Source organism: Neoarius graeffei, chromosome 16 (genome assembly GCF_027579695.1).
Source record: "Neoarius graeffei isolate fNeoGra1 chromosome 16, fNeoGra1.pri, whole genome shotgun sequence".
Lineage (NCBI taxonomy): Eukaryota > Metazoa > Chordata > Actinopteri > Siluriformes > Ariidae > Neoarius > Neoarius graeffei.
In genome coordinates, this window is record NC_083584.1 from 55,248,664 (window position 1) to 55,274,559 (window position 25,896).

Here is a 25,896-nt window from a genome sequence, read left to right on the forward strand (position 1 = left end):
GAGTACATCCGGGCTCTTTGTAGCAGTGTCACAAGCTCGGGAAGATGGCGGCTGTAGGGAGGAACACACTGATAACTGCTAGCATACATGTAAATAACAGCACAGCAGATAACCAGGAGGAGGAGGACGGACAGAATTTATGGTGAGCTTGTGTGAGAGTTTATCACTAACCGGCTGAGAGGGACATGATGGAGAGAGAGAGAGAGAGAGAGAGAGAGGGAGGGAGGGGAAGTAGCAGAATAAGAGAGAGGGAGGGAGAGAGAGGGAGAGGGAGGTGCAGGTGGATCAGTAGATCAGTGTCTGTACTGAACCAACGCCCGGTTCGTTTCTCTGCGCAGGTCTTCCATACTGAGTGAAGTGTCAACGCGATCGCGGTCCAAACTGCCCTCCGGGAAGAATGTGCTGGTTCTGGGTGAGTGAGTGAGTGAGTGTGTGTATGTTTTTCCTCCGCCCTCTTACTATCTGTGATGCGGGCTGAGGCCGAGGAGTACTGACTGCTGTCCCAACATCCATATCCCGTCCCCCCATCCCTCCCCCGTTTCACCCCGTCCCCCCATCCCTCCCCCGTTTCACCCCGTCCCCCCATCCCTCCCCCGTTTCACCCCGTCCCCCCATCCCTCCCCCGTTTCACCCCGTCCCCCCATCCCTCCCCCGCTTCACCCCGTCCCCCCATCCCTCCCCCGCTTCACCCCGTCCCCCCATCCCGTCCCCCCGCTTCATCCCGTCCCCCCATCCCTCCCCCGCTTCATCCCGTCCCCCCATCCCTCCCCCGCTTCGTCCCGTCCCCCCCCGCTTCGTCCCGTCCCCCCCCGCTTCGTCCCGTCCCCCCCCGCTTCGTCCCGTCCCCCCATCCCTCCCCCGCTTCATCCCGTCCCCCCATCCCTCCCCCGCTTCATCCCGTCCCCCCATCCCTCCCCCGCTTCATCCCGTCCCCCCGCTTCATCCCGTCCCCCCGCTTCATCCCGTCCCCCCATCCCTCCCCCGCTTCGTCCCGTCCCCCCCCGCTTCGTCCCGTCCCCCCCCGCTTCGTCCCGTCCCCCCATCCCTCCCCCGCTTCATCCCGTCCCCCCATCCCTCCCCCGCTTCATCCCGTCCCCCCATCCCTCCCCCGCTTCATCCCGTCCCCCCATCCCTCCCCCGCTTCATCCCGTCCCCCCATCCCTCCCCCGCTTCATCCCGTCCCCCCATCCCTCCCCCGCTTCATCCCGTCCCCCCATCCCTCCCCGGCTTCATCCCGTCCGCCCATCCCTCCCCTGCTTCATCCTGTCCCCCCATCCCCCCGCTTTATCTCGTCCCTACCCCTACATCCCGTCCCCACACCCCGTTCCTCCTGTCCCTACGTCCTACATCCCCCCCTTCCCTCCCGTCCCTATGTCTCTCCCTTCCCTACGTCCCGCCCCTTTCCTCCCATCCCTACGTCCCACCCCTTTCCTCCCGTCCCTATGTTCCCCCCCTTTCCTCCCGTCCCTATGTTCCCCCCGTCCCTACGTTCCCCCCGTCCCTACGTTCCCCCCGTCCCTACGTTCCTCCCTTTCCATACTGTCCCTACGTCCCCCCATCCATCCATCCCGTCCCTACGTCCCCCCATCCATCCATCCCGTCCCTACGTCCCCCCATCCATCCATCCCGTCCCTACGTCCCCCCATCCATCCATCCCGTCCCTACGTCCCCCCATCCATCCATCCCGTCCCTACGTCCCCCCATCCATCCATCCCGTCCCTACGTCCCCCCATCCATCCATCCCGTCCCTACGTCCCCCCATCCATCCCGTCCCGTCCCTACGTCCCCCCATCCATCCATCCCGTCCCGTCCCTACGTCCCCCCATCCATCCATCCCGTCCCGTCCCTACGTCCCCCCATCCATCCATCCCGTCCCGTCCCTACGTCCCCCCATCCATCCATCCATCCCGTCCCTACGTCCCCCCATCCATCCATCCACCCCGTCCCTACGTCCCACCCATCCCTACGCCCCACCCCTTTCCTCCCGTCCCTACGCCCCACCCCTTTCCTCCCATCCCTACGCCCCCCCTTTCCTCCCGTCCCTACGCCCCCCCATCCCTACGTCCCACCCCTTTCCTCCCTACGTCCCACCCCTTTCCTCCTGTCCCTACGTCCCCCCGTCCCTACGTCCCACCCCTGTCCCCCCGTCCCCCCCTTCCATCCCGTCCCTATGTCCCCCTTGTTCCCGTCATCCCCCGCTTCATCCCCACCTTCACCCCCACCCCTACAGCCCTCTCTTCTTATCCCTACACCTTTCCCATCCTCTCCCTTGTCTCTACATCCATCCCCCTCCTTGTCTCTACATCCTCCCTACTTATCCTTACACTCCCCCTGTCCCGACACCCTCCCACCTACATCCTCATCCTCACACTATCCCCTTGTCCCTTAACCCTGAATACATCACCGTCTCCTTGATGACAGAAGCACAGAGATCTTGAGGAACTACATCTGTACCTGGCTGAGAGTTTGTGTTTCAGTTCGGCCTCTTTACATAATCATCCCTGCTATAAACTCATCCAGGGTTTACAGTTTTAGTATTTAATTATGTTACAGTGCAGGTATTTAAGTCGATAGTCATCTTGTCACCTGTAATGTTTATCTGTTTGTGCAGGGGAAGTGGCGTCTGGAAAAACCACACTGGTGGCCAAACTGCAAGGTGTGGAGGATTACATGAAGGGACGTGGCTTGGAGTATCTCTACTTTAATGTTCATGATGAGGATGTGGATGGTGAGAACTTCAACACCTAACTGGAACTTTACAGGTTTTAATGCTGACAGCAATGCTGTGGCTCAGGATCTCATTTTTAGTGACACGCTGTGTTCGGACACTGCCCTTCTTTTCTGGGTCAGTACACGCAGTTTGGATCAGATGCTGATAAGTGAACTGAGCCAAGCTCTTATAAAAGTCTACAGCAGAGCCACATGGTGCAGGAATAAAGCTCTGACTGTAGTTACTCTGAGCAATAAAAGATACTTGACTGTGAGTCACGTACATGAAGTCAGATGTAAGGTCAGCTGGAAGAAATGTGTGAATACAGCTCCGGGGGGGAAGAAAAAAAACAAAAACATCTCACATTATGGGTTCATGGGTCTCAAGCTTTTACAGTCTTTACAACCTTGAGATGTTTATCAGAATCCAGTGATTGTGAAATGAGGATGTGTATAATCTCAGCACGAACACTGTAAAGATGTGAATTAGGACGATTATGGTATTAGTGTTTCCCCTGAGTTTACTGGCTTATTTTTTTTTGGGGGGGATGATGAGGATGATCACCTGTAGGACCCCTCCCCATGGCTCCTATTACAGAGCATTTGGGCCTGAACAAACAGTTGAAGGAGTCATATTTAAGTCTTCACATTTACTTTAGAACAATAATTAGAACAGTTTTTAGCCGCCGCTGGCCGAGAGGCCCGAAGGGGGATTATGTCGTGGTGACGTCCATCTGTCCGTCCCGGGAAGGGTACTCGCATTCTGAAATCAACTTCTATTACAATTTTTGGAGGAATTTCACGAAACTTGGTAGGATTCTTTATGTCTGTAATACGCATATTGTAATTTTGTTAAATTCAGTCACATTTTACCAGAGTTCCAGCCCTTGATTAACAAAATTGTAATTTGACAGTTTCATGAGTGTGTTTTCCTGCTGAAATCAACTTCTCTCACAGTTTTTGGAGGAATTTCAGAAAACTTGGCAAAAGGCCTTGTTATATGTTGGGACTACCCATATTATAATTTCGTTAAATTAGGTCACATTTTACCAGAGTTGTGGCCTTTGATTAACAACCTTGTATTTTCAGAGTTTCATGAAGGTGTGCTCGCCTTCTGACATCAACTCCTCTCACAATTTTTGGACAAATTTCTCAAAGCTTGGCAAAAGGCCTTGTTATATGACGGTAATACGCATATTGCGATTTAATTTCGTTTGTGGAAATTTGACCAGAGTTTTGACCCTTGATTAAATAACTTGTACTTTGACAATTTCATGAGGGTGTACGTTCTTCTGAAATCAACTCCTCTCTCAATTTGTGGAGGAATTTCACCAAACTTGTCAGGAGGCTTTGTTATGACAGTTATATGCATATTGAAATTTCGTTTAATTTGGGCAAATTTTATCAGAGTTATGCCCTTGATTATTAACAAACTTTTACTTTGGCAATTTCATCAAGGTGTGCTTGCTTTCTGAAATCAATTTCCCTCGCAATTTTTATCCCTCGCAATTTTTATCCCCCGCTGGCCGAAAGGCCCGAAGGGGGATTATGTCGTGGCGATGTCCGTTTGTCTGTCCGTCCCTGGAAGGGTACTCACCTTCTGAAATCAACTCCTCTCACAATTTTTAGAGGAATTTCATAAAACTTGATAGGACTCTTTGTTATATGTTGGTAATACGCATATTGTAATTTTGTTCAATTCAGTCACATTTTGCCAGAGTTATGGCAGAGTTGCCAGCAGGGGATATTGTGCTCTCAGAGCACTCTTGTTACCTAATGTGCTGAGTTACAGACGTATGAAATTATTTCCAAATAAAAATACCTTAATGAATGAAAGTGTTATACTGTAGTGATTTAGAGATTAAAATGGCATATGAACCATTTATAGTTGTAATTGGTTTATAATTCTAATTATAAAGTCAGAAAGTTTACTTTTTCTTTATTTTTCTTCACTCCCCTCTCCACTGTCTATCACTACTTTGATTTATGTGTTGAGTGAAGAAGTACAGTAGTAGACTGACTGACTACTTGTTTGAAATAACATTAAAAAAAGTCTTTTTCTATGGCTAGCTAACTTGATGTTTACAAAGTGATATTCCAATATGATCTCAATATGAATATTCATAACATAAGCTAACTTAATATGGAGTGTGTCTAAAGAAATCACTCGCACTCTTTTTATTTAATTTTTATTTATTTATTTAAAAATAAACGTTGTATGTCGTCCATCTTTTGCCACTTGGGGGGTTCTGACATTGCTAACTGGTGTTTGAATCGAATCATTTGAATTGTTTTTTTTGAGCACATGAGAGGAGAGTGCAGATTGAGCGGGGCTGTTTCTGCATGGTCCTAGTGCCTCCATTCTCTCATCTTTTTGAGCAGGCACTCTTTCCATGTGGTCCTAGTGCCTGCACCCTGTTTTTATTTATTTATTCATTTATTGATTTTTAAAGGACCTTAAAGTGCATATCACGGGTAAATTCAGAAGCAAGATCAATGTAATTCTCCTATTTTATGTTAAACTTTGGTCAAATATGTCACATTTTGTGCAATTTTTTTTTACCTTGCACAATACCAGAAAAATTCAGTTGAAATCAAGCCATTTGAGGCGAATTTGTCCGCCTCTGAAAAAACATGCTATTTGGATTTCCCGGCAAACATTGATTTTCGTGACGTCCCGTGCGGGACACCTCCTTCGAAATCCTACGTCAGCGCTGGTTTGTTTATGACAAAACGACAGTATTATTTACATCCCCGGTGTCGTCCCCGTCGTCTTCACTACTTGAATCATCATCAAATCCAAACAGATGAAGCCCCAATTCTGACATCTCATTATTCTTCATCCAAAGGTGAAGTAACATTGCACTCAGGTGACAATTCCATATTTCAATGTAAAATCGCTAACTGCTAAACTTGGTCTACACAGGCTGTGCACTGAAACCGTGCAAGCTCTCACAGCCTGCTGGCGCTTCCGCAGGTGACTTCACGAATCTGGCTCCAGACTCCCTTGGGATTTTTCCAGACGCGTTTTATTTTATTTTTTTCTGCTGTAGACAGATGGCCTTGTGCAAAATTACCCTTCTGGATGAGTGTGTAAAGGGACATACTTTCATATAAAAAAACAAAACGAAATTGGTCCAGGATATGCACTTTAAAGTGTGTGTGGGGTGTCTCCGTGGGGGGGGGGGGGGAGTCCCCTGAATATAATGGTAGGGGAAGGAGTACACCCCCCACCCCCAATATAATGGTAGGGGAAACACTGGGTATTCTCCAATCTGTTATTTCTGGTATGTACCACATTGTTAAGCCTCGGTCACAACCGGCCGTACGCGCTCCTACGGCTGGTCTACGTGCAAGAAACGCACGGAGGGTGCGCATGAAACGCACGGAGGGCGCGCGTGTGACGTGCTGATTTTCGAGCCGTAGACTGGCCGCAGACCGGCTGCAGAGGTTCTTTGTCATGTCAAACAAACTCTACGGGCGCTTACGTTTTTTTCAGGTTGCAAGACAAACTTGCGGGGAAACGCCAAAAATCGCACGGCCAAAAAATCGTACGTCCGGTTGTGACCTAGGCTTTAGTGGAAGCAATGCAATAATTTTTTAAATTAATATTTTGTCAAATTATTGATTATTCCAGTAAGTAGACGTGTAATCAGCAACAAGCTGGCCATTATCGCAAAATAAATCCCTTCAAGATCCCCCGCTTTACATCCTGCATCACCCCATTGGGTTTATTTCACAGTCATGACCAGCTCGCTGTACATCATCCTTTTACTTATGACATTTGACCTTTGACATCAAAAATCAACTTCATCAGTGAAGGGCTCAGTACTGATGATGCACGTTTCTATGATAAATGATTCATGTTACTGATATTTTGTATTTCTTTTTGTTGCAGATCATGCACGGTGTAATGCCTGGGTGTTGGATGGGGATCTGTATCATAAGGGCCTACAGAAATTTGCGATGTATGTGGAGAACCTGGCTGACACTCTGGCTGTGTTGGTGGTGGATCTGTCCCGACCCTGGCTGGCCCTCGACTCGTTGCACAAGTGGACCAGCGTGCTGAGGGATTACCTGGACAAACTGCGAGTACCTCCTGAGACCATGCGAGAGCTCGAGCACAGTTGTAAGAGTGAATTTAAAGTGGCAGTTTTGTGATCTAATCATGCCAGCATGTTTCTAACACCCTGTGGAATCCATGCTGTGAAGAGTCGTGCAATGAAGAATATGTTCTGAGAGTAAACAGCAGTCCTACCCAATATTCGTGTAGCATTCCTAATAAAGTGGCCAGTGTATGCTGGTAATAACTGTATCAGGTCCACCAACTTGATGCAGTTATTACCAGCACACTGACATCACCAGACTGTTGTTCTTTTGTGATGCTTTTCCAGGCTTGTCGTGCAGCTTCTTTCAGTTGTTGTGTGTTTTGGGGAGTTTCTTCCTTCAGTCTCCTCTTCAGGAGGTGAAATGCTGCTCAGTTGGGTTTAGGTCTACTGATTGACTCGTCCAGTCTAAAACCTTCCACTGTTTCCCCCTGATGAAGTCCTGTGTTGTGTTGCAGTGTGTTTTGGGTCATTGTCTTGCTGCATGATGAAGTTCCTCCAAAGTGGATTGGACGCATTTCTCAGTAAATTATCAGACAGAATGTTTCTGTAGACTTCTGAATTCATTCTGCTGCTATCATCATGAGATCAATCATCAATAAAGATTAGTGAGTCTGTTCCAGAAGCAGCCATGCAAGCCCAAGCCATGACACTACCACCACTGTGCTTCACCCATGGGCTTGTATGTTTTGGATCATGAGCAGGTCCTTTCTTTCTCCACATTTTGGCCTTTCCACCACTTCTGTAGAGGTTAATCTTAGTTCCAAAACTTTTGTTATACTCATCTCTTCATTTCTTTGTGAATTCCGGTCTGGCCTTCTGATTCTTACTGCTGATGAGTGGTGTGTATTTTGTGATTAGGCCTCTATAGTTCTGCTCTCAGAGCCTTGTTGGAATGGTGGATGGTGGTGATACCTTTACCCCTTCCCTGTGGAGGTTGTTTTTGGGTTTTTCTTCACAGCTCTCACAATGTTTGTCATCAGCTGCTGTTCTTTTCCTTGGCTGATGTGTTCCATGTCTGGTTGTGAGTACACCAGTGGTGTCTTTCCAACTTGTTGTATTGGCTATACCCAGTGCTTCTGCAATGGTTCTGATGGATTTCCTTCTTTTCTCAGCTTCAAAATGGCTTGCTTTTCTCCCATAGACAGCTCACTGGTCTACATGTTGGTTTATCCTTTTTATGAACAAATACGGGCGGCACGGTGGTGTAGTGGTTAGCGCTGTCGCCTCACAGCAAGAAGGTCTGGGTTCAAGCCCCGTGGCTGGCGAGGGCCTTTCTGTGTGGAGTTTGCATGTTCTCCCCGTGTCCGCGTGGGTTTCCTCTGGGTGCTCCGGTTTCCCCCACAGTCCAAAGACATGCAGGTTAGGTTAACTGGTGACTCTAAATTGACCGTAGGTGTGAATGGGAGTGTGAATGGTTGTCTGTGTGTTGGCCCTGTGATGACCTGGCGACTTGTCCAGGGTGTACCCCACCTTTCGCCCGTAGTCAGCTGGGATAGGCTCCAGCTTGCCTGCGACCCTGTAGAACAGGATAAAACAGCTAGAGATGATGAGATGAACAAATACAGTCTTCACAGGTGAAATCCAGGGCTTAATTAAACAATCAGTCTAACAGGGCATACCTGGGGAAACATCTATCTATCTATCTATCTATCTATCTATCTATCTATCTATCTATCTATCTATCTATCTATCTATCTATCTGAGTGTGTATGTTCCTATATTTTTGAATCACTTTAGAAATGGGTGGCTTTCAAACCCAAATGTTTTCAGTGCATAGCAAAGACAAAATAACTGCAGGGCTCGAAATTTGCGGTGGTCCGGTCGCCCGAGGCGATTTAATTTGTCATTTGGCGGGTAATTCCTGTCACTAGTCAGCCCGGCTGGCTAGTTGAAAATAAAAAATATATATATGAAGCTAAGATTCAGACTAGGGCTGTGCGATATATCGAATATACTCGATATATCTCCGAAAATTCTGTGTGAGATACATATAATTATTATATCGTAACTATCGAGTATGTTATAGTCTTCTGCCGACTTGCGTTTGTTTCGTGTTTGCTGCATTTGTTTAAAATCTTTTCCGGTGGCTTTCTCCTTGTCCCTCAGGCAGTAACGTGAGAGGCTGCCTAAGGGTAAAAAAAACATGCACTCGCCAACCAATCCTGGGCGACATCTCGGTGCTGAAAGGAACTTGTGGGAAGATTTCCTAGTTCCGGTTTACAGCGCTGACTCAGTTCGTGCAATTGCTGGTGCTGCATAGGCTACCGTGTAAACTCTGTCAATTTCAGCGACAAATTAAAAATGGAAGCAGACGAATTGGGTCCTAAAAGAACTAGTAAGGGGTCAGTCATCTGGCATTTTTTTGGATATCGCGAGGAGGACGTGGAACAGCAAATGACAATTTGTAAAGTGTGCAAAAAAAAAAACAGTATCAAAATACTCGGGTCTTGCACATTAGTCATGAACAATGGTAACTACTCTCTTTTGTGTTATTTTTGGCAGAAGTAAAATTCATACATGAACAAATTTTGGCGAATTGATTTTATGTTTGGCTCGTTACTTTGGAAGGTAACTAGTCTGGCTGGCTGGTGAAAAAATATATGAATTTTGAGCCCTGAACTGTTCCAGTACTTCCAGTGGGGAGCTGTATAAAAGCAGCCTGTGCTGGTTATCCAGGAAATCTGTCTGACCTCATGCACACTTTCTGCTTGTTCTATATATAAAACATTGACTGCATGGCTTTGTGTGGGTCTGCAGTGGTAAAGCAGTTCCAGGAGTACGTGGAGCCAGGAAGCAGTGTAGAAGGAGCGTCTCAGAGGAGAAATGCAGAATCGGAGGAGGAGAGTGTCGTGCTTCCGCTGGGTGACAACACACTCACACATAACCTGGGCATTCCTTTAGTGGTGGTGTGTACGAAGGTAGGCCACACCTCTCGCACATCTCGCAAAGAGCTTGTTAGTGAGATTAGTAACGCAAAACTGCCCCCCCCCCCCCTCTCTCTCTCTCTAGTGTGATGCTATCAGCACTTTGGAGAAGGAGCATGACTATAGAGATGAGCACTTAGATTTCATCCAGTTGCACATCCGACGTTTCTGTCTGCAGTGTATCCTTCACACAGTCACAAATCCAGTGGTAGTAGGTCAGATCATTATGTCGTGTGCTGAAAGTTGCAGCAGTGTCTTGGTGTGTCCTGCCCCTTGACTCATGCTCACACAGATGGGGCAGCACTGCTCTACACATCCATGAAGGAGAATAAAAATATAGACTTGATATATAAATACCTCATCCACAGGTTATATGGCTTTCCGTTTCATTTCCCCGCCCAGGTGGTCGAGAAGGATTCGGTGTTTATGTAAGTTGCCACATTCTGCTGTCACCCCTTAAGTGTACTTTAGAGTCTTTGATATGTTAAGTGTTAAAGATTTCACAAGAACTGTACACAAGAATTACTGTACACATCTTCAGGTGTAGATCAGTGCATTTAGCTATTTGCACCGTTTTTCAGTCCTTCAGGGTGGGACAATGAGAAGAAGATCGCCATCCTACATGAAAACTTCCAGACCATAAAAGTAGACGACAACTTTGAAGATGTAATAGTGAAGCCTCCGGTTAGAAAGGTGAGACTCCACAGTCACTGATATTACCTTGTGTGTAGGGCTGAACGATCTATCGTTTTCGACCAAAAATCGCGATCTCAGACAACACGATTTTGGGATCGTCAAAGCCGCGTTTTTTCTCAGTGCTCCTAAACTGACCCATGTTTTGTTTCGTCAATAAATTGTCCTCATTTTTTACACTACAGACAAAAAAAAAAAAACGTTCAGGAAAGCCTTGTGGCACTCAGTGTGAAAGAATTTTGTGAATATCTCCTTCCGTTTTAGTGTAAATCCCTGTTGTTTGGAGGGAGCACTGTGAGGAAAAAGTGCGCTTTCCCTGTGTCTGAGCGCACGGGTGGGGGAGGGGCTGCTCGCTCACTCTCTCACACACAGGAGGGAGGGGCACTGCAATAGCGACTGCTACAGCCACTGCATCACTCTTATTTCCCACAGGGGAATTGTTGGCTCTAGTTATAATTCATAATGCTTATGTACATTCTTTTACTAAAGTGCAATATTTTGATGCTGCTGAGCCATTGATCAACCTTTTTTTTTTTTTTTTTTTTTTTGTCTGATATGTTGTAGATGGGAAAAGTAAAAGAAGCAAAAGTTTACTTAAGAAAGATGGCTCTCTTTTTATTATTTTAAGTTATTATAACTTGTTCCTCAGGCACTCAATGTTAATAAACAGGCCTACATTTGAAATCTGTTGACCTCAGTTTTCATTCTTGCATTAGCTTTATGGAATTCATTGTATTAATTAATTTGCACTGAAACTTGATTTAAAGAAAAAAAATCGTGGTTGAAATCGAAGTCGCAATATCTGCCAGAAAAATCGCAATTCAATTTTTTCTTAAAATCGTTCAGCCCTACTTGTGTGTAATGTAGATTTTCAAGGGCTGTAACGGTAACGTTTCGCTCAATACGAAGCTGTCGGCTCAATACGTCAGCAGATCAAACGATACCGTCAACATTTACGTTACATGAGATGTACAGGTGAATATCAACTTTGTGTCCGGTTAAATATTTAAAGCTAGACTGCCTTTCAGATTTTTCAAGTTTAGGTCGTGAAAAGAATTTTCCCTGACACCCAGTTATTTTTGTTTAGTGGACCGAAAGCTACTGAATTCAAATCAGACGTCCAATTTTATTAGTTTTTTAAAATAAAATGGAACAGTTAATGAATTGGCCCTAAATTCTCCGCTCTTTTTTTCTTGCTTCATACAAGATACTATTTCATGCATCACGTAGTGGGCTTTCCCCATCCATGCAAGGCATTGTGGGATACAAATTTAAAGCAGGAGAGAAAAATGGAGGACATGAGTGTGCGAATGAAATGTGAAAGACCAACTACAGTAACAGAAAGTGAGAAGAAAAGACGTTATGTACGACGGAAAGGAAACACAGGACCAAACTAAAAAATATCGGCGGTCAGCGAGCACCTCAGTGTGATCAGCTGTTCGTTTAGCGACAGAATGATGGAACTGTCAGTGCACGCTCAAAGGTAAACCTGCGCATGTGCGCGCACACGGACTTCCTCTGTCTGCTTGGCTGCGTGAAGCGAGCGATTTCATGCACATTATTTGCTCCAATCCCCTCAAATTAAACAACTTCCCAGCCACGGAATGGCCTGGGGTTTTGTGCGTGTCTGTTTATAAGATATTACAGAAATAAACATATCACACTGACCAAATTTCAGAGGGAACTAAATTTCACCGATTTTATGAAATCAAAACGCTATCTAGTTTTAATTTTTACAAATGTATTTTGAAGATTTTTTTTTAAAATGAAATCGTTTGTCGTTCTCTCTTACAGTTTGTACATGAGAAGGAAATTCAAGCAGAAGATGACCAAGTGTTTCTTGTGAAGTTGCAGGTAATATTGCAGGGATATACTTTGATGTCTCAATGTTACGATGTAGAAATGTTTATATTTCAGTTATTTTCAGACCTTGCCTCATGAAACAAAGTCAGTCTGAGGGTAATTCTCTCACAGTTTGATCAAGCTCTGTGAGAGTTAACTGGGTCATTCCACGTCAATTCAATCGGGGTCTGCGCACTTACAGTGGGGCAAAAAAGTATTTAGTCAGTCACCAATTGTGCAAGTTCTCCCACTTAAAAAGATGAGAGAGGCCTGTAATTTTCATCATAGGTATACCTCAACTATGAGAGACAAAATGAGAAAAAAAAATCCAGAAAATCACATTGTCTGATTTTTAAAGCATTTATTTGCAAATTATGGTGGAAAATAAGTATTTGGTCAGTAACAAAAGTTCATCTCTATACTTTGTTATATACCCTTTGTTGGCAGTGACAGAGGTCAAACGTTTTCTGTAAGTCTTCACAAGGTTTTCACACACTGTTGCTGGTATTTTGGCCCATTCCTCCATGCAGATCTCCTCTAGAGCAGTGATGTTTTGGGGCTGTCGCTGGGCAACATGGACTTTCAACTCCCTCCAAAGATTTTCTATGGGGTTGAGATCTGGAGACTGGCTAGGCCACTCCAGGACCTTGAAATACTTCTTACGAAGCCACTCCTTCGTTGCCCGGGCGGTGTGTTTGGGATCATTGTCATGCTGAAAGACCCAGCCGCGTTTCATCTTCAATGCCCTTGCTGATGGAAGGAGGTTTTCACTCAAAATCTCACGATACATGGCCCCATTCATTCTTTCCTTTACACGGATCAGTCGTCCTGGTCCCTTTGCAGAAAAACAGCCCCAAAGCATGATGTTTCCACCCCCATGCTTCACAGTAGGTATGGTGTTCTTTGGATGCAACTCAGCATTCTTTCTCCTCCAAACATGACAAGTTGAGTTTTTACCAAAAAGTTCTATTTTGGTTTCATCTGACCATATGACATTCTCCCAATCCTCTTCTGGATCATCCAAATGCTCTCTAGCAAACTTCAGACAGGCCTGGACATGTACTGGCTTAAGCAGGGGGACACGTCTGGCACTGCAGGATTTGAGTCCCTGGCGGTGTAGTGTGTTACTGATGGTAGCCTTTGTTACTTTGGTCCCAGCTCTCTGCAGGTCATTCACTAGGTCCCCCCGTGTGGTTCTGGGATTTTTGCTCACCGTTCTTGTGATCATTTTGACCCCACGGGGTGAGATCTTGCGTGGAGCCCCAGATCGAGGGAGATTATCAGTGGTCTTGTATGCCTTCCATTTTCTAATAATTGCTCCCACAGTTGATTTCTTCACACCAAGCTGCTTACCTATTGCAGATTCAGTCTTCCCAGCCTGGTGCAGGTCTACAATTTTGTTTCTGGTGTCCTTTGACAGCTCTTTGGTCTTGGCCATAGTGGAGTTTGGAGTGTGACTGTTTGAGGTTGTGGACAGGTGTCTTTTATACTGATAACGAGTTCAAACAGGTGCCATTAATACAGGTAACGAGTGGAGGACAGAGGAGCCTCTTAAAGAAGTTGTTACAGGTCTGTGAGAGCCAGAAATCTTGCTTGTTTGTAGGTGACCAAATACTTATTTTACCGAGGAATTTACCAATTAATTCATTAAAAATCCTACAATGTAATTTCCTGGATTCTTTCCCCCCATTCTGTCTCTCATAGTTGAAGTATACCTATGATGAAAATTACAGGCCTCTCTCATCTTTTAAAGTGGGAGAACTTGCACAATTGGTGGCTGACAAAATACTTTTTTGCCCCACTGTAGGTCTCAAAAAATTCTGAAAAAATCACCAGATGTACCCATGTTACCTAGGAGAAACACTGTGAATTTATTTGAATGTAAGATGTATACTTTCCATGTTACAGCCAGTTTTACTGGGGGAGGGGGGGTGTCAATTTTGTTGAGACTTTTTTTTTTGTCAAAGTTCACAAGCCCATAGCTCAAGAACTAAACCATGTAGGAGGCTCAAATTTTGCATGCCGGTACATAAATAGGAATAGTACGTAGCAAAACTGTCATTTTGGGTCTGGATGATCCTGCATGGTCATAGCACTCCCTCAAAGATGATCAAAATTTTATTGGAGTTTTTGGCTGTGCTCTGTTTAGGCCTTCAGAAGACATATTTTTACCCAACATAGGCTCTTGATTTTTTCCCCTTATTGAGACAAGTAGAAACACTCTTAAAAAAAGCAATAAACAGAAAGGAAACTCTATCAGTGTTTGAACAGAAGACCTCACAAGTCTGACAAATCATTTTGGATGTCATTTTCAGAGCACCGTAACACCTTGTGGGAATGTGCGCAGATTTTTTAATTTTTTTTTCTTTATTCTCCATGATCCCTTCTTTTTAAAAACACCAGTTTGGCTTGTCTTACTCGAATCTTTCTTTTTTATTTTCCACCCTGAACATGGGCAAAATGCACCATTGAGAGCAATATGTTTTCTATAACATTAATGTAAAGAGTAAATAACCAAAGGCCAATTTTGCCCTGACATGATCACCTGAGAGCGCCTGTGCAGGGGTGGAGGGATCCTTTTCAATTTCAATGATTCAGTGATTTTAGGGGCACCTGTGGTTACTCTCAATATTGAGCCTCCTACATGGTTTAGTTGTTGAGCTATGGGCTTGTGAACTTTGACAAAAAAAAAAAAGAGTCTGAACAAAATTGACACCCCCCCCCCCCCCAGTAAAACTGGCTGTAACATGGAAAGTATACATCTTACATTCAAATAAATTCACAGTGTTTCTCCTAGGTAACATGGGTACATCTGGTGATTTTTTATTTTTTTTTTTTCAGAATTTTTTGAGACCTAAGTGCGTGGGCCCCGGTTGAATTGACGTGGAATGACCCAACTGTTTGTGGACAAATGCCGACTGTCAAAATGTCCACCATGTTCCTGTACCACCATCATCAAAACAGAGAAGAGCACCTATACGTGTTGAAAAAGACATTAGTAACTAAAATGTGTCTTTTTAATTTATTCGAAAGCATTTTGTTTGATTTAAAAACTCTACAGTTAGTGCGTTTACATGCACATCCAAATCGAGCTACTGTCGGTAATCGAGCTAAGAGTCCCAGCAGGGGTGCCAGAGAAATCCAATCCTACATGCACACAAGTTAATCGAGCTATTGTGTGAGGTACATTGTGCACCCGAGCCACAGGTGGCGCTACACACCCCATCGTGTTGGTACACTTCCGGTTGTCGTCATGAAGAAGAGCTATTCAAGAGTATAAACAAAGTTATTGTTCACAAGTTCCGTGCTCAAGCTGTTAGGCTTGCTCTAACAGACTGTATGGCTACAAACTGTCCTGCACAGACCACTGTTTTGTAAGACAACTTATTTTGCACAATTGTATATTTTTCTAAAGTCCATTTTTTGCTTACAATTTAACTTATGTCTTAATAAACACACAAAAAGTTCAATTGTTTTGTTTTTATTGACGTTCTTCAGATGTTGGACATCTCTCTCTCTCTCTCTCTCTCTCTCTCTCTCTCTATATATATATATATATATATATATATATATATATATATATATACACACACAAATACAGTGACTTGTTTATGTACACAATTCACAGCTATGCAACAGCTGTACAGATGTATTTGGTGATACAGTAAGTGAGCTAAATTTTAACAGTGCAAACAATGCCACAAAAAGAAAAGATTCATGCCGTTGTCATGCCGACCGAGGCTGTTGTGTTTCCCGCTTGTGGTCTCGTCACTCGTCACTTCCGGAAGGGGCAGTGCTGAAGTAAGTAGCTCGAATACGTAGCTCAATAGGGTTACATGCACTAAGTAGCTCGGTAGAAATCGCATAATCTAGGTCGTGTAGCTCGATTCCGAGAAATCAAGTTCGGTTCAATTTCAGCCGAATTAAGGTGTATACATGGCATTTTGAACTTCGATTTCAGTCGAGCAACGGCAGAAATTCGATTCTCTCTATGTGCATGTAAACGCACTGTGTAGCACGTGGTCATGTGACACCAAAGGGGGGGACGCTAACTAGCTTGTCGTGTGTTATTTCAATACATTAGCTTCCACTTTTTAGCCGAGTCCCTTAGCTTTCCTTTGAGCTAGCTATTTGTCTACTGCTAATAAGAGACTGTTATGTTGTGTTAGTGCTGAGCCACTTTGCCTTTTGTGTTTTGTAGACTCTGTTAGCTAAACAGCCTGCAGCGACTGCAGGAAGGCCAGTGGTGAGTTTTTTTTTTTTTTTTGGTTGCTTTTTCCTCCATGGATCAATCAACGATTTGTGTGTTAGCCTGACTTGCGCGTGTATGTGTGTGTTAGGACACCTCAAACAGGGCTCCCACCGGCTCCCCGAGGACGACCAATCGCTCCGCAGCTGCTAACGTGGCTAACGTCATGCCCATGCAATCAGGTACCAAGAAGATTGATCCCAACATGAAAGGTGTGTATGAGAGCCGTGCCTTCAGGACGCATGTGCTCGTCTCCTGTCCTTTTGTTTCCTTTTCTTGCTCCTTCCCTCACAACTCACCTGCTCTGCTTCGGTTTTACTCTTAACTTTAAACCAGTTCACAGCGTTGGAGAATCACAGCAGTTGTTTTGGTTTAAAATCTTTTAAACACACTCCAGCTTGGTCTTGGAGATCTCGTGGTTATACACTTGTGGCTTATGTGGATTGTTTTTGCCACAGCACATCTTTTACTGACTCCTGGAAGAATTATTTCCGGGGTGATTAGGAAGCTCTACTCTTTTCCTCCGTTCATGATGAATGTATTAATGTACCTGGAACTATTTCCTATTTTCTTTGTGTCTCTTCTGCCCATATGTTCCCTGCTTGGAGAGAAACGTTTGTATTTTACTTTGCAATCAGATGCACACTGCAGAGTTTGGAGGATACAATAGAATATCAGCTTGTGTGTGTGTGCTGATTAAGTTCGTCTTCTCTAATGTGACAGGAGGTCAGACCAGTGAGGGCGTCCTGGCGAACTTCTTCAACAGCCTTTTGACTAAGAAAGCAGGTTCTCCTGGACCTGGTCAGCCTGCAGGAGGAGGCAGTAACACTCCTGGAACAGTGCGCAAGTCTGGTAGGAACCACCACCTCAAATCCACAATCCAGTAAACACCTGTTTTTACATGATCACGGAGTTAGACTCGATTTATACTAAAAATGAACTTTCCAAAAATGATGAAATTATCAAGTACGGAGACAAGTGTGTTTTATTAAAGACTTTATTATTATTGATCAGTGTCAAGGCTTGTATCTGGGGACAGGGGAGCGTTCTCATCATTACTGATGCAAGAGGATTATAAACAGGGCTTTGAACCAGAATTTTTTTCCTATTGGTTCGTTCCGAACAGAAACGGAATTTTAACGTTTCCGGTTTTGGGTTCCACCATTAAATAGACGTTCCCGAACCGGTTAGAACAAAAAAATTTCGTTCCCGGAACGGTTAATTACGTTCCCTGTCAGCTGTTTAACAAATGGCTATAAAATTATGTCTCTGTCTCATCCAGCTTAAGCCAAATGTAGGCTAATTCTATTACAACCTTCATTAAATAAGACAAGAAATAATTCAAAACAATTATTATTTCAAATGTTGGCGATTTGGATTCTCAGTATGTCTTCCCATCTACACAAACAGAAAAAGTACCAAAAATGAAAGAGAATTCGTTTAGTGTGTTACCAAAGGCTAGTCAGGCCCTATGCATTGATAGGCTAACAGAGGTTAACATCATTTAATGTTCGCGAGCCTCTCATTAACGTGGACAAATATATTGATATCGTGTTTGAAATTGACGTTTTTGAATAACGATAGACTGCAATATTTACCTCTTATTTAAGATGTAGAGACGTGATAGTAGTCTACCCTCCCGCTCTCTCCATTCAGTCAGCGAACGTCACACAGGAAGTGAACCCCAGCGGGTCATAGAAACTTGCGCAGGAGAAGAATGACTTTTTTATTTGTAGGCTACAGAAACTTTGAGGAACGAAATAAAAACCGGTATTAACCAGTTACCATTATTTTTAATAAGCGTTTCTGTTCCGGAACATAAAAAATAATAAAGTTTCTGGTTTCGTTTCTGTTCCATGTGAAATAGAAAAAGTTCTCGGTTTTCGTTTTCGTTCCTTGAACCGGTTCAAAGCCCTGCTTATAAATTCGGGCTACAGGATTCACCGACACAGATTCATGTGTTAAACAGTTAGAGGAATTCAGTCGAAAAAAAACGACTCTGTCCCTCCGTTACTCCAGTGTTGTCCAGCATTAGAGTGCATGAGGAAATACGACTCCGTTTATCTCCGTGTCAGATTCACTGAGGGATGGGTGTGAGATTAAAGACACATTTCATTATTTAGATTCTTCTATTTCAGTAGGTCAGGCCTCACACTCGTTTTCAGAACTGGTGTGTAAACATATTCCATTCTGAGTCCTACAGAAAGATCCCACTGCCTGAAAGGCTTCCTCTGAGCCCCTGGAGAAAAATGATGGAGTGTGTTTTTAGTAATCGTCTGGAGGTCTGACGGGGGAAACCCTTCAGCTGGAGAAACTCTGAGATTTATTACGATCTCTAGTTTTCAAACCTTTATACGTTCCTGAACTGAAATATATTTTCTCTTTTCCACGTACTGTGTCTTAGTCATAAGTCACGTTCTCGCAATTTAAATGTCTCGTTCCTCCTGAAAGTAGGATTGAAATCATGGACGGATTTCCTTCTGACTCCACCGAGAGCCCCAGTGTGTCTACTGTCCAGTGCGCACACGCAATACATCCATTTAATTTGCACTTCCCTTTAAAGCTAGACGGCCTTTCAATTTCATAAAGTCGGTGAAATTTAGTTCCCTCTGAAATTTGGTCATTGTGAGATATGTTTATTTTTGTAATATCTTAAAAAAAAAACCAGACCATTCTGTGGCTGGGAAGTTATTTAATTTGAGGGGATTCCCGAGCAAATAATGTGCGTGAAATTGCTCACTTCGCACAGTCAAGTAGACAGAGGAAGTCCATGTGCGCATGCGCAGGTTTACCTGAGTCGTCATCATCATCTTCATCTTTTGGGTTTTACGGCAGCTGGCATCCAGTGTTGCGTTATTGCACTGACAGTTCCATCATTCTGTCACTAAGCGAACAGCTGATCACACCGAGGTGCTCGCTGACCGCCGATATTTATTAGTTTGGTCTTGCGTTTCCTTTCCTTTGTATATAACATAACGTCTTTTCTTCTCGCTTTCCGTTACTGTAGTCGCTCTTTCACGTTTCATTCTCATACTCCCATCCTCCATTTTTTTTCTCTTCTGTTTCAAATTTGTATCCCACAATGCCTTGCACAAATGGGGAAAGCCCACCGCATGACGTAGTATCTTGAATTGGGTCATGGTGAAGCAGGAAAAAATGGTGGAGAATTTAGGGTCATGTGGCTCTAAGTTCATTAACTCTTCTTTTAGGGGAAAAAAGTAAGAAAATTGGAAGTCTGTGATTCGAATTCAGTAGCTTTCGGTCCACTAAACAAAAATAAGTGGGTGTCAGGGATATATATATATATATATATATATATATATATATATATATATATATATATATATATATATATATATATAAAAAATAAATTTCTTTTTCTTTTATATATATATATATATATATATATATATATATATATATATATATATATATATATAAAATAAATTTCTTTTTCTTTTTTTTTTTTAAATGACCTAAATGTGAAAAATCTGAAAGGCAGTCTAGCTTTAATGTGTAATCAATCAAAAATACTTTTCACTGCCACGTTTATTATGTTTACATATCCAGAGATGGATGGATAGACAGACAGATAGATGTATAGATTGATAGACATCTATCTATCTATACATGTATGGATAGACAGAGGTATAGCTTGAGAGACGTTTAAATATAGATTGAGAGATATATGGATGGATAGACTGACATGTAGACAGACAGATCAATGGATTGGTTAATAAAATGAACAATTGTATTTGAATTTAACAAAAGAAATATTTTAAGTTGATAAATAGGAAAATAAATGTTGCACTTATTTGATAAAATTAAAAAAAAAAAATTTTTTCAAAATGATTGCGTTAAAATGGAATCGTGACCCATCATCATGAATCGAATCGTGAATTGGGTGAATCGTTACATCTTTACTCAGTGTAGGTATCGAGGTAGTTATAGTCCGAAAACCCCAATACTGATCCAGGCTTGATTTTTCATCATTTTTGGCTGGAATTCAGCCGCAGTGATGTCAGACAGGTCCCCGTCAGACAGTTCCCACTCCTCAGTCATATGCAGGGTTTTATGTTTTTCACCACTGAATTTTGTCCTCTGTTGTTCATCTGTTTTTTTTTTGTTTTGTTTTGTTTGTTTTTTTTTTTTTTGTTCTTACACCCATCTGTTCCTTCTCCTTTCCTCCATACCAGATTTCTGACATCAGCAACGGTAAAAAGAAAGAATACACAATCACTAAAGCTTCATTGCATGTTCCTCATTGCAAGAAAACACTTTAACCAGTTTAACCCTTCGTCCAAACACGTGTAACTGGTCCTGGTGCTTCTAGCTGTTCCAGTGTGTCGAAGATGCGTCACTGTTCCAGTCCAGGAACATGGACTGACTGACTGCTGTGTCCATTGTTTGGTCTGAATTAATCAAACTTGCATTCTGAATAACGAGCCATACAACATCTGGTTCAGCTGCAGTTTAACTCGCTCACACAGTGCTGGTCACATGACTATCAGCCTGTTTTGGGTGCACTTTGTTTTCCATGTTTTATCTTTTTTTTTTTTTTGCCATCCCATTTTTAGTCCTTTCACTGCAGCTTAATTTAAAGGGAGTGGTCTAAAGGTAAAGTAACTGTATCCCACAATGCTGTGTGACCATCGCTGTCTTTCCTATGATGTGTGTGTTTATTGGCCCATGTATGTGTTCAGTCTTTCCTCATTAACACGTGCTGTTGGTAACCAGTTTAATGATGTCTCTCATCATGCGTGTTAGCCAGGGGATGTTGGCCACGTTAAGGTGTGTGTTCATGCAGATCTCATGTGCATACAGACCTTTCCCTCAGAACACACTCATCACTCATTTGTCTGTGCATGAACCTGTGCACACACTTGTGTTACTGTACTAATATTTACACACACGCAAGTACTGATCAGAAACTGTGAGTTTGGCCCTAATCACTAATCCTAACTGTAAGCCACATTGTGCTTATCAGAGTTTTTGAAGAAAAAAAAAAAACATTACTACTGTATGTAAAAACTAGGGGTGGGACTAGATTTAAAAAAATAATCTAATTAATTACAGGCTTTGTAATTAATTAATCTCAATTAATCGCACTACCGTATCTGCCCCAAAAGCAACATTTATTTTATGTAACTAAGTAATATGTGAAGAGTTCAAATAATACACAGACATGATTTTTAGATTCAAGCTCATTTAATGGCTGTAAACAATAAATTGCATTTCATTTTGCAATAGTGAACAAAGGTAAAGTCCCTGTCCAAAATTGAAGAGACTAAAGTTTCAGTGCCATTTTACTAACCATTTTAGTTGTTACACGCCGCAATCTGCAATACATCTCGCAGACCCTTGTCTTCTACCACCGATAGCGGTCTGCAGTCCAGGGCAATCCACTTGGCCAGCGTGTTTGTTAAATTTTCCGACGTTGCCCTGCTCATTTTCTTCTGGAATCCAGCCATTTCTTCGAGTTTGCACTGCTGACCAGAACTGCTACCTCGAGCTGCAGCTGTTTCAGTAATCGCGGTGACATGCTCGGCGTTTAAATGGTACCGTAAAGTTGACGAGCTTCCGTGATAAGCAAACTCCTTTCTGTACAGTTTGCAATAAACTGTGGTTTTATCAACAGTTCCATCGGGTCGTTTTTTTGAATATAAATTTACCGTCCAGCAGACCCGGCGCGCTTTCAAGCTCCATTGCTGTAACTGGAACCGTGTGCGTCAGTCGCACCATAACGCGGTGCGCTAACAACGGTTCCGGGTTGTTTGGCATGCAAACTGCGATAAAACGCGTTAATATTTTTAACGAATTAATTTGTTTGAAATTAATTAATCTTAACGCGTTAATGTCCCACCCCTAGTAAAAACATGTTCACTTCCACATTTCTGTAAACAAGTATAGAAATACAAGTGTCCGCTCTCCTCTACAAAACCGTACTGGAGCTGAGAACCGTTTCTACAGTGTGTTCTGTATGATGCCACACGTTCGGCAGAATGAAACCTGCATGGCTTTTCCTCCTCATGTTCCTTAAAGTGAAGATAATTTAATGATATATTTTCAGATTCTCTATAGGAAGCTCTTTCCAGTTGAGTGTTCCTGTATTTAAACGCTGATGTGGTGCAGTGTGACTTCCTGAACCCGTTGGCATCGTTTATCAGACTTTTTTTAATATTGTTTCTAAATGATTTCCCAGACCGAACCACGAAGGTTTTGGTAACTCTGATTGTTAATCAATTAACATGGTGATTTACATGTTTAGTAACACCCACAAAACTCCATAAAAGGAAAGTCTCAGCAAGAGCTGAAAACAGTAAATGGCGACTAAACAGCGAAAGAGCATTGTGTGCACGAAATCGTCCACGAATGCAGCTTAACCAAGAAGTGAAGATCTTCAGAAGCAGAGGAAAGCTCTTGACATTAACGAGGAATGCAGTGAAAGTCTGAAAATAAGTTTTCTCATCGTATAGTACATGATGCAGTATCAGTGAACTCAGTCATTGTGCATGAAAGCTCCTGAGCATCATTGTACTCTAAAGCACAAGCAGTGATGGAGTTACCTGACCGCCCACACCTCCTTCTCCCGTCTGCTCTCTTTTTTTCTTTCTTGGCTGCTAAATTTACTGGATGTATCACCTTTTGTTGTTTGCACGTTTTTCCTTTGCTTGTTTCCCAACCAGCTGCAAATTCTTAAAGTACTCAATAATATGTTCTGTCCATAATCCTTCCATTTTAAACGTTTTAGCTGTTATTGGAGAACAGTTTCCATCATTTTTAACCATTATTTTCTTTCGCTCCCTCTAAAGAACAGCCACATAGGGTTTAAACGGCTTTAGCGTAGATATAGTAACATGCAGTGCTGCGCACTTTCGATTTAGACCAATTCTGTTTATGACCTTCATGAGTAAAGCTCTCTCTTTATGCTTCTGCTAATTTTTCAGGAGTTCATTTTCACCTTGACACCCGCTTATCTTTTAATATTTTTGTTCTCAAATTAGTCTGAAGTTTCAGAAATATAAAAAAGGTCTTGGTGTGTGTTTTATAATTTCGTACCCACACGGTGTGTGCTGCTGTGTGTTTCAGGGTCGAAGTTGGGTTTGACCGACGTCCAGGCGGAGCTCGACCGAATTTCCAGCAAGTCTGACCTGGATCACTCCGCCCCCAATGCAACCACACCCCCTGCTGAAAATGATGAATCCTGAAAAAGAAGCAGGACTACTCATTGTCACACCCCTCCCCCATACACACACACACTTTCCGCCCCTCTTCTTCAGTCTCTCCTTCTGACTTCTGCCCTATCCGTCTCTCCTCGACTCCCTGACGGAGGGAATGGCACGTTTCCAGCGAGGACACTGACTCAGAGCTGCATGTAGAGCCGATTGTGACACTGTTTCTAAACACCCCCACCTCCACACAACCAGGGTATCTGTGTTAACAATCAAGAGGGTGAAAAGAATTAGAAATGGAGGAAGAGAGATGAAGGGGTTGCAGGATGTGAGGCGTTTTCTGTGGTAATGAACACGAGGCAGGTTTTCTTTTTTGGCTTTGCACAGGAAGGTTTCTAGCTTGAACATTCAGTCCTGGTGATTGTCCTTTGATTTCTGACAAACAAACATTTCATAATTCAGCAAAAAAAAAGGCTATGATTTCTCTGTATACAGAAAAGGTAAGCAGCCATCGATCCAGAACGTTCTGTTTTATCACGTGCACACTACACACATGTACAGACACTAAAATCTGTGCTTCTGTGTTGCTTATTAAAGCTCATGGAGGTTTGTTTGTTTTTTTTTCCCCCAAGTCACTCAACAGCAGTCATTTTGAGCACAGCAATGATTTTGGCACTACACGTCATCATGGCAGAATTAATTCTGCAAAATTGTACTTTACAATTTTTCAGAAACACCTTTTAGACATGAGCTCCGTCTCTGATCAGTGGCTGGTTTCTTCTCTGCGTATTAATGGATGCACTACACCCCATGCAGGCAAGCATTAGTTGTGTTCTCTGTGCACTCCCCCTGGGGTTTACATCCAGTTCACCGAGTGTGTGACTGTGTGTTGAGAGAGGTGGTGTTGTAGTCTAGTTGTAGGACAGGAGGAAGGTAGGTGGGATTATAGGTGGCATTATTGTCTGTAGTAAGTAAACGAATCGAGAAAGTTACTGAAGTCTCTCTGAAGGAATGAGGAAGGAGAGGTAGAGGAGGAAGGGTATGTAAGGTCAGATGTCACTTTGTCCTGTTTGATTGTACAGTCATTCATGTCCAACTTCTGGGTGGGTGGTGGAGTTTAAAAAAAAAAAAAGTCCTGGAATTTCACAAGATGTAGTCACATTTCTCTGGATCAGGTCTGTAAGCATTCTATTAAAGTTGTATTTATTGGGAACGATTGACTGGTGGCTCTTATTGTGCATTAGCATGGAGGCTAATTCTCAGAATTATCACAGACTGACAGATGATCAGATTCATTCATTCATTCATTCATTCATTCATTTATTATCTCTAGCTGCTTTATCCTGTTCTACAGGGTCACAGGCAAGCTGGAGCCTATCCCAGCTGACTACGGGCGAAAGGCGGGGTACACCCTGGACAAGTCGCCAGGTCATCAAAGGACTGACACATAGACACAGACAACCATTCACACTCACATTCACACCTACGGTCAATTTAGAGTCACCAGTTAACCTAACCTGCATGTCTTTGGACTGTGGGGGAAACCGGAGCACCCGGAGGAAACCCACACGGACACGGGGAGAACATGCAAACTCCGCACAGAAAGGCCCTCGCCGGGCACGGGGCTCAAACCCGGACCTTCTTGCTGTGAGGCGACAGCGCTAACCACTACACCACTGTGCCACCCATGATCAGATTCCATACACTTAATATACTTCCATGATAGAAAACCCTAGGGGTGTGTGTGTGTGTGAGAGATAGAGAGAGTCCTCCTCTATTGGTCTCAGTTTGACTTGTCAAGTCTGTTTATTTGTATAGCGCTTTTAACAACAGACATTGTCACAAAGCAGCTTTACAGAAAAATGAAGACTAAATTTGAACTAATTTTATCCCTGATGAGCAACCCTGAGGTGACGGTGGCAAAGAAAAACCTCCTTAGACAACATGAGGAAGAAACCCTGAGAGGAACCAGACTCTAAAGGGAACCTATCCTCATCTGGGTGATAAAAGATAGCATGATTATAAATAACTCATTTCTATAACTGTGTCCTATAGAGTCACAAAGTGTAGTTAATATAACTGTAACAGATCAGCAGTTAGAATGTTTACTCCCCTTAGAGAAATCAAACTAATTTCATTAATTTCCACATCAAAATCTTCAACTTGTGAACTGGATCCCTTACCTATACAGGGGGTGA

The 25,896-nt window shown here is 43.2% G+C and overlaps 1 protein-coding gene across 3 annotated transcripts; it reads left to right on the forward strand.

Moving 5' to 3' along the window:
- On the forward strand, window positions 1-24,911 carry dync1li1 (dynein, cytoplasmic 1, light intermediate chain 1). 3 transcript variants are annotated; one of them, XM_060943206.1, is made up of 14 exons: window positions 1-142; window positions 339-412; window positions 2,612-2,728; window positions 6,608-6,838; window positions 9,576-9,736; window positions 9,828-9,921; window positions 10,035-10,170; window positions 10,324-10,435; window positions 12,230-12,289; window positions 16,479-16,523; window positions 16,618-16,738; window positions 17,250-17,378; window positions 20,723-20,741; window positions 23,616-23,689. In XM_060943206.1, exons 1-13 carry the CDS (start codon window positions 45-47, stop codon window positions 20,728-20,730), a joined length of 1,386 nt encoding a protein of 461 aa, XP_060799189.1. In that variant the 5' UTR covers window positions 1-44; the 3' UTR covers window positions 20,731-20,741; window positions 23,616-23,689. The 3 variants fall into 3 exon arrangements, with proteins under 3 accessions (XP_060799189.1, XP_060799188.1, XP_060799187.1); XM_060943205.1 differs by lacking the exon at window positions 20,723-20,741 and having other exon boundaries at window positions 16,618-16,708; window positions 23,616-24,911; XM_060943204.1 differs by lacking the exon at window positions 20,723-20,741 and having other exon boundaries at window positions 3-142; window positions 23,616-24,911.
- Window positions 24,912-25,896: the final 985 nt, after the last annotated feature.

Coding starts and splice junctions, on each gene's coding strand:
- dync1li1 (XM_060943204.1), top strand. CDS start 45: ATGGCGGCTGTAGGGAGGAACACACTGATAACTGCTAGCATACATGTA. Junction 413..2,611: donor GAAGAATGTGCTGGTTCTGG/GTGAGTGAGTGA, acceptor CTGTTTGTGCAG/GGGAAGTGGCGTCTGGAAAA. Junction 6,839..9,575: donor GCGAGAGCTCGAGCACAGTT/GTAAGAGTGAAT, acceptor GTGGGTCTGCAG/TGGTAAAGCAGTTCCAGGAG.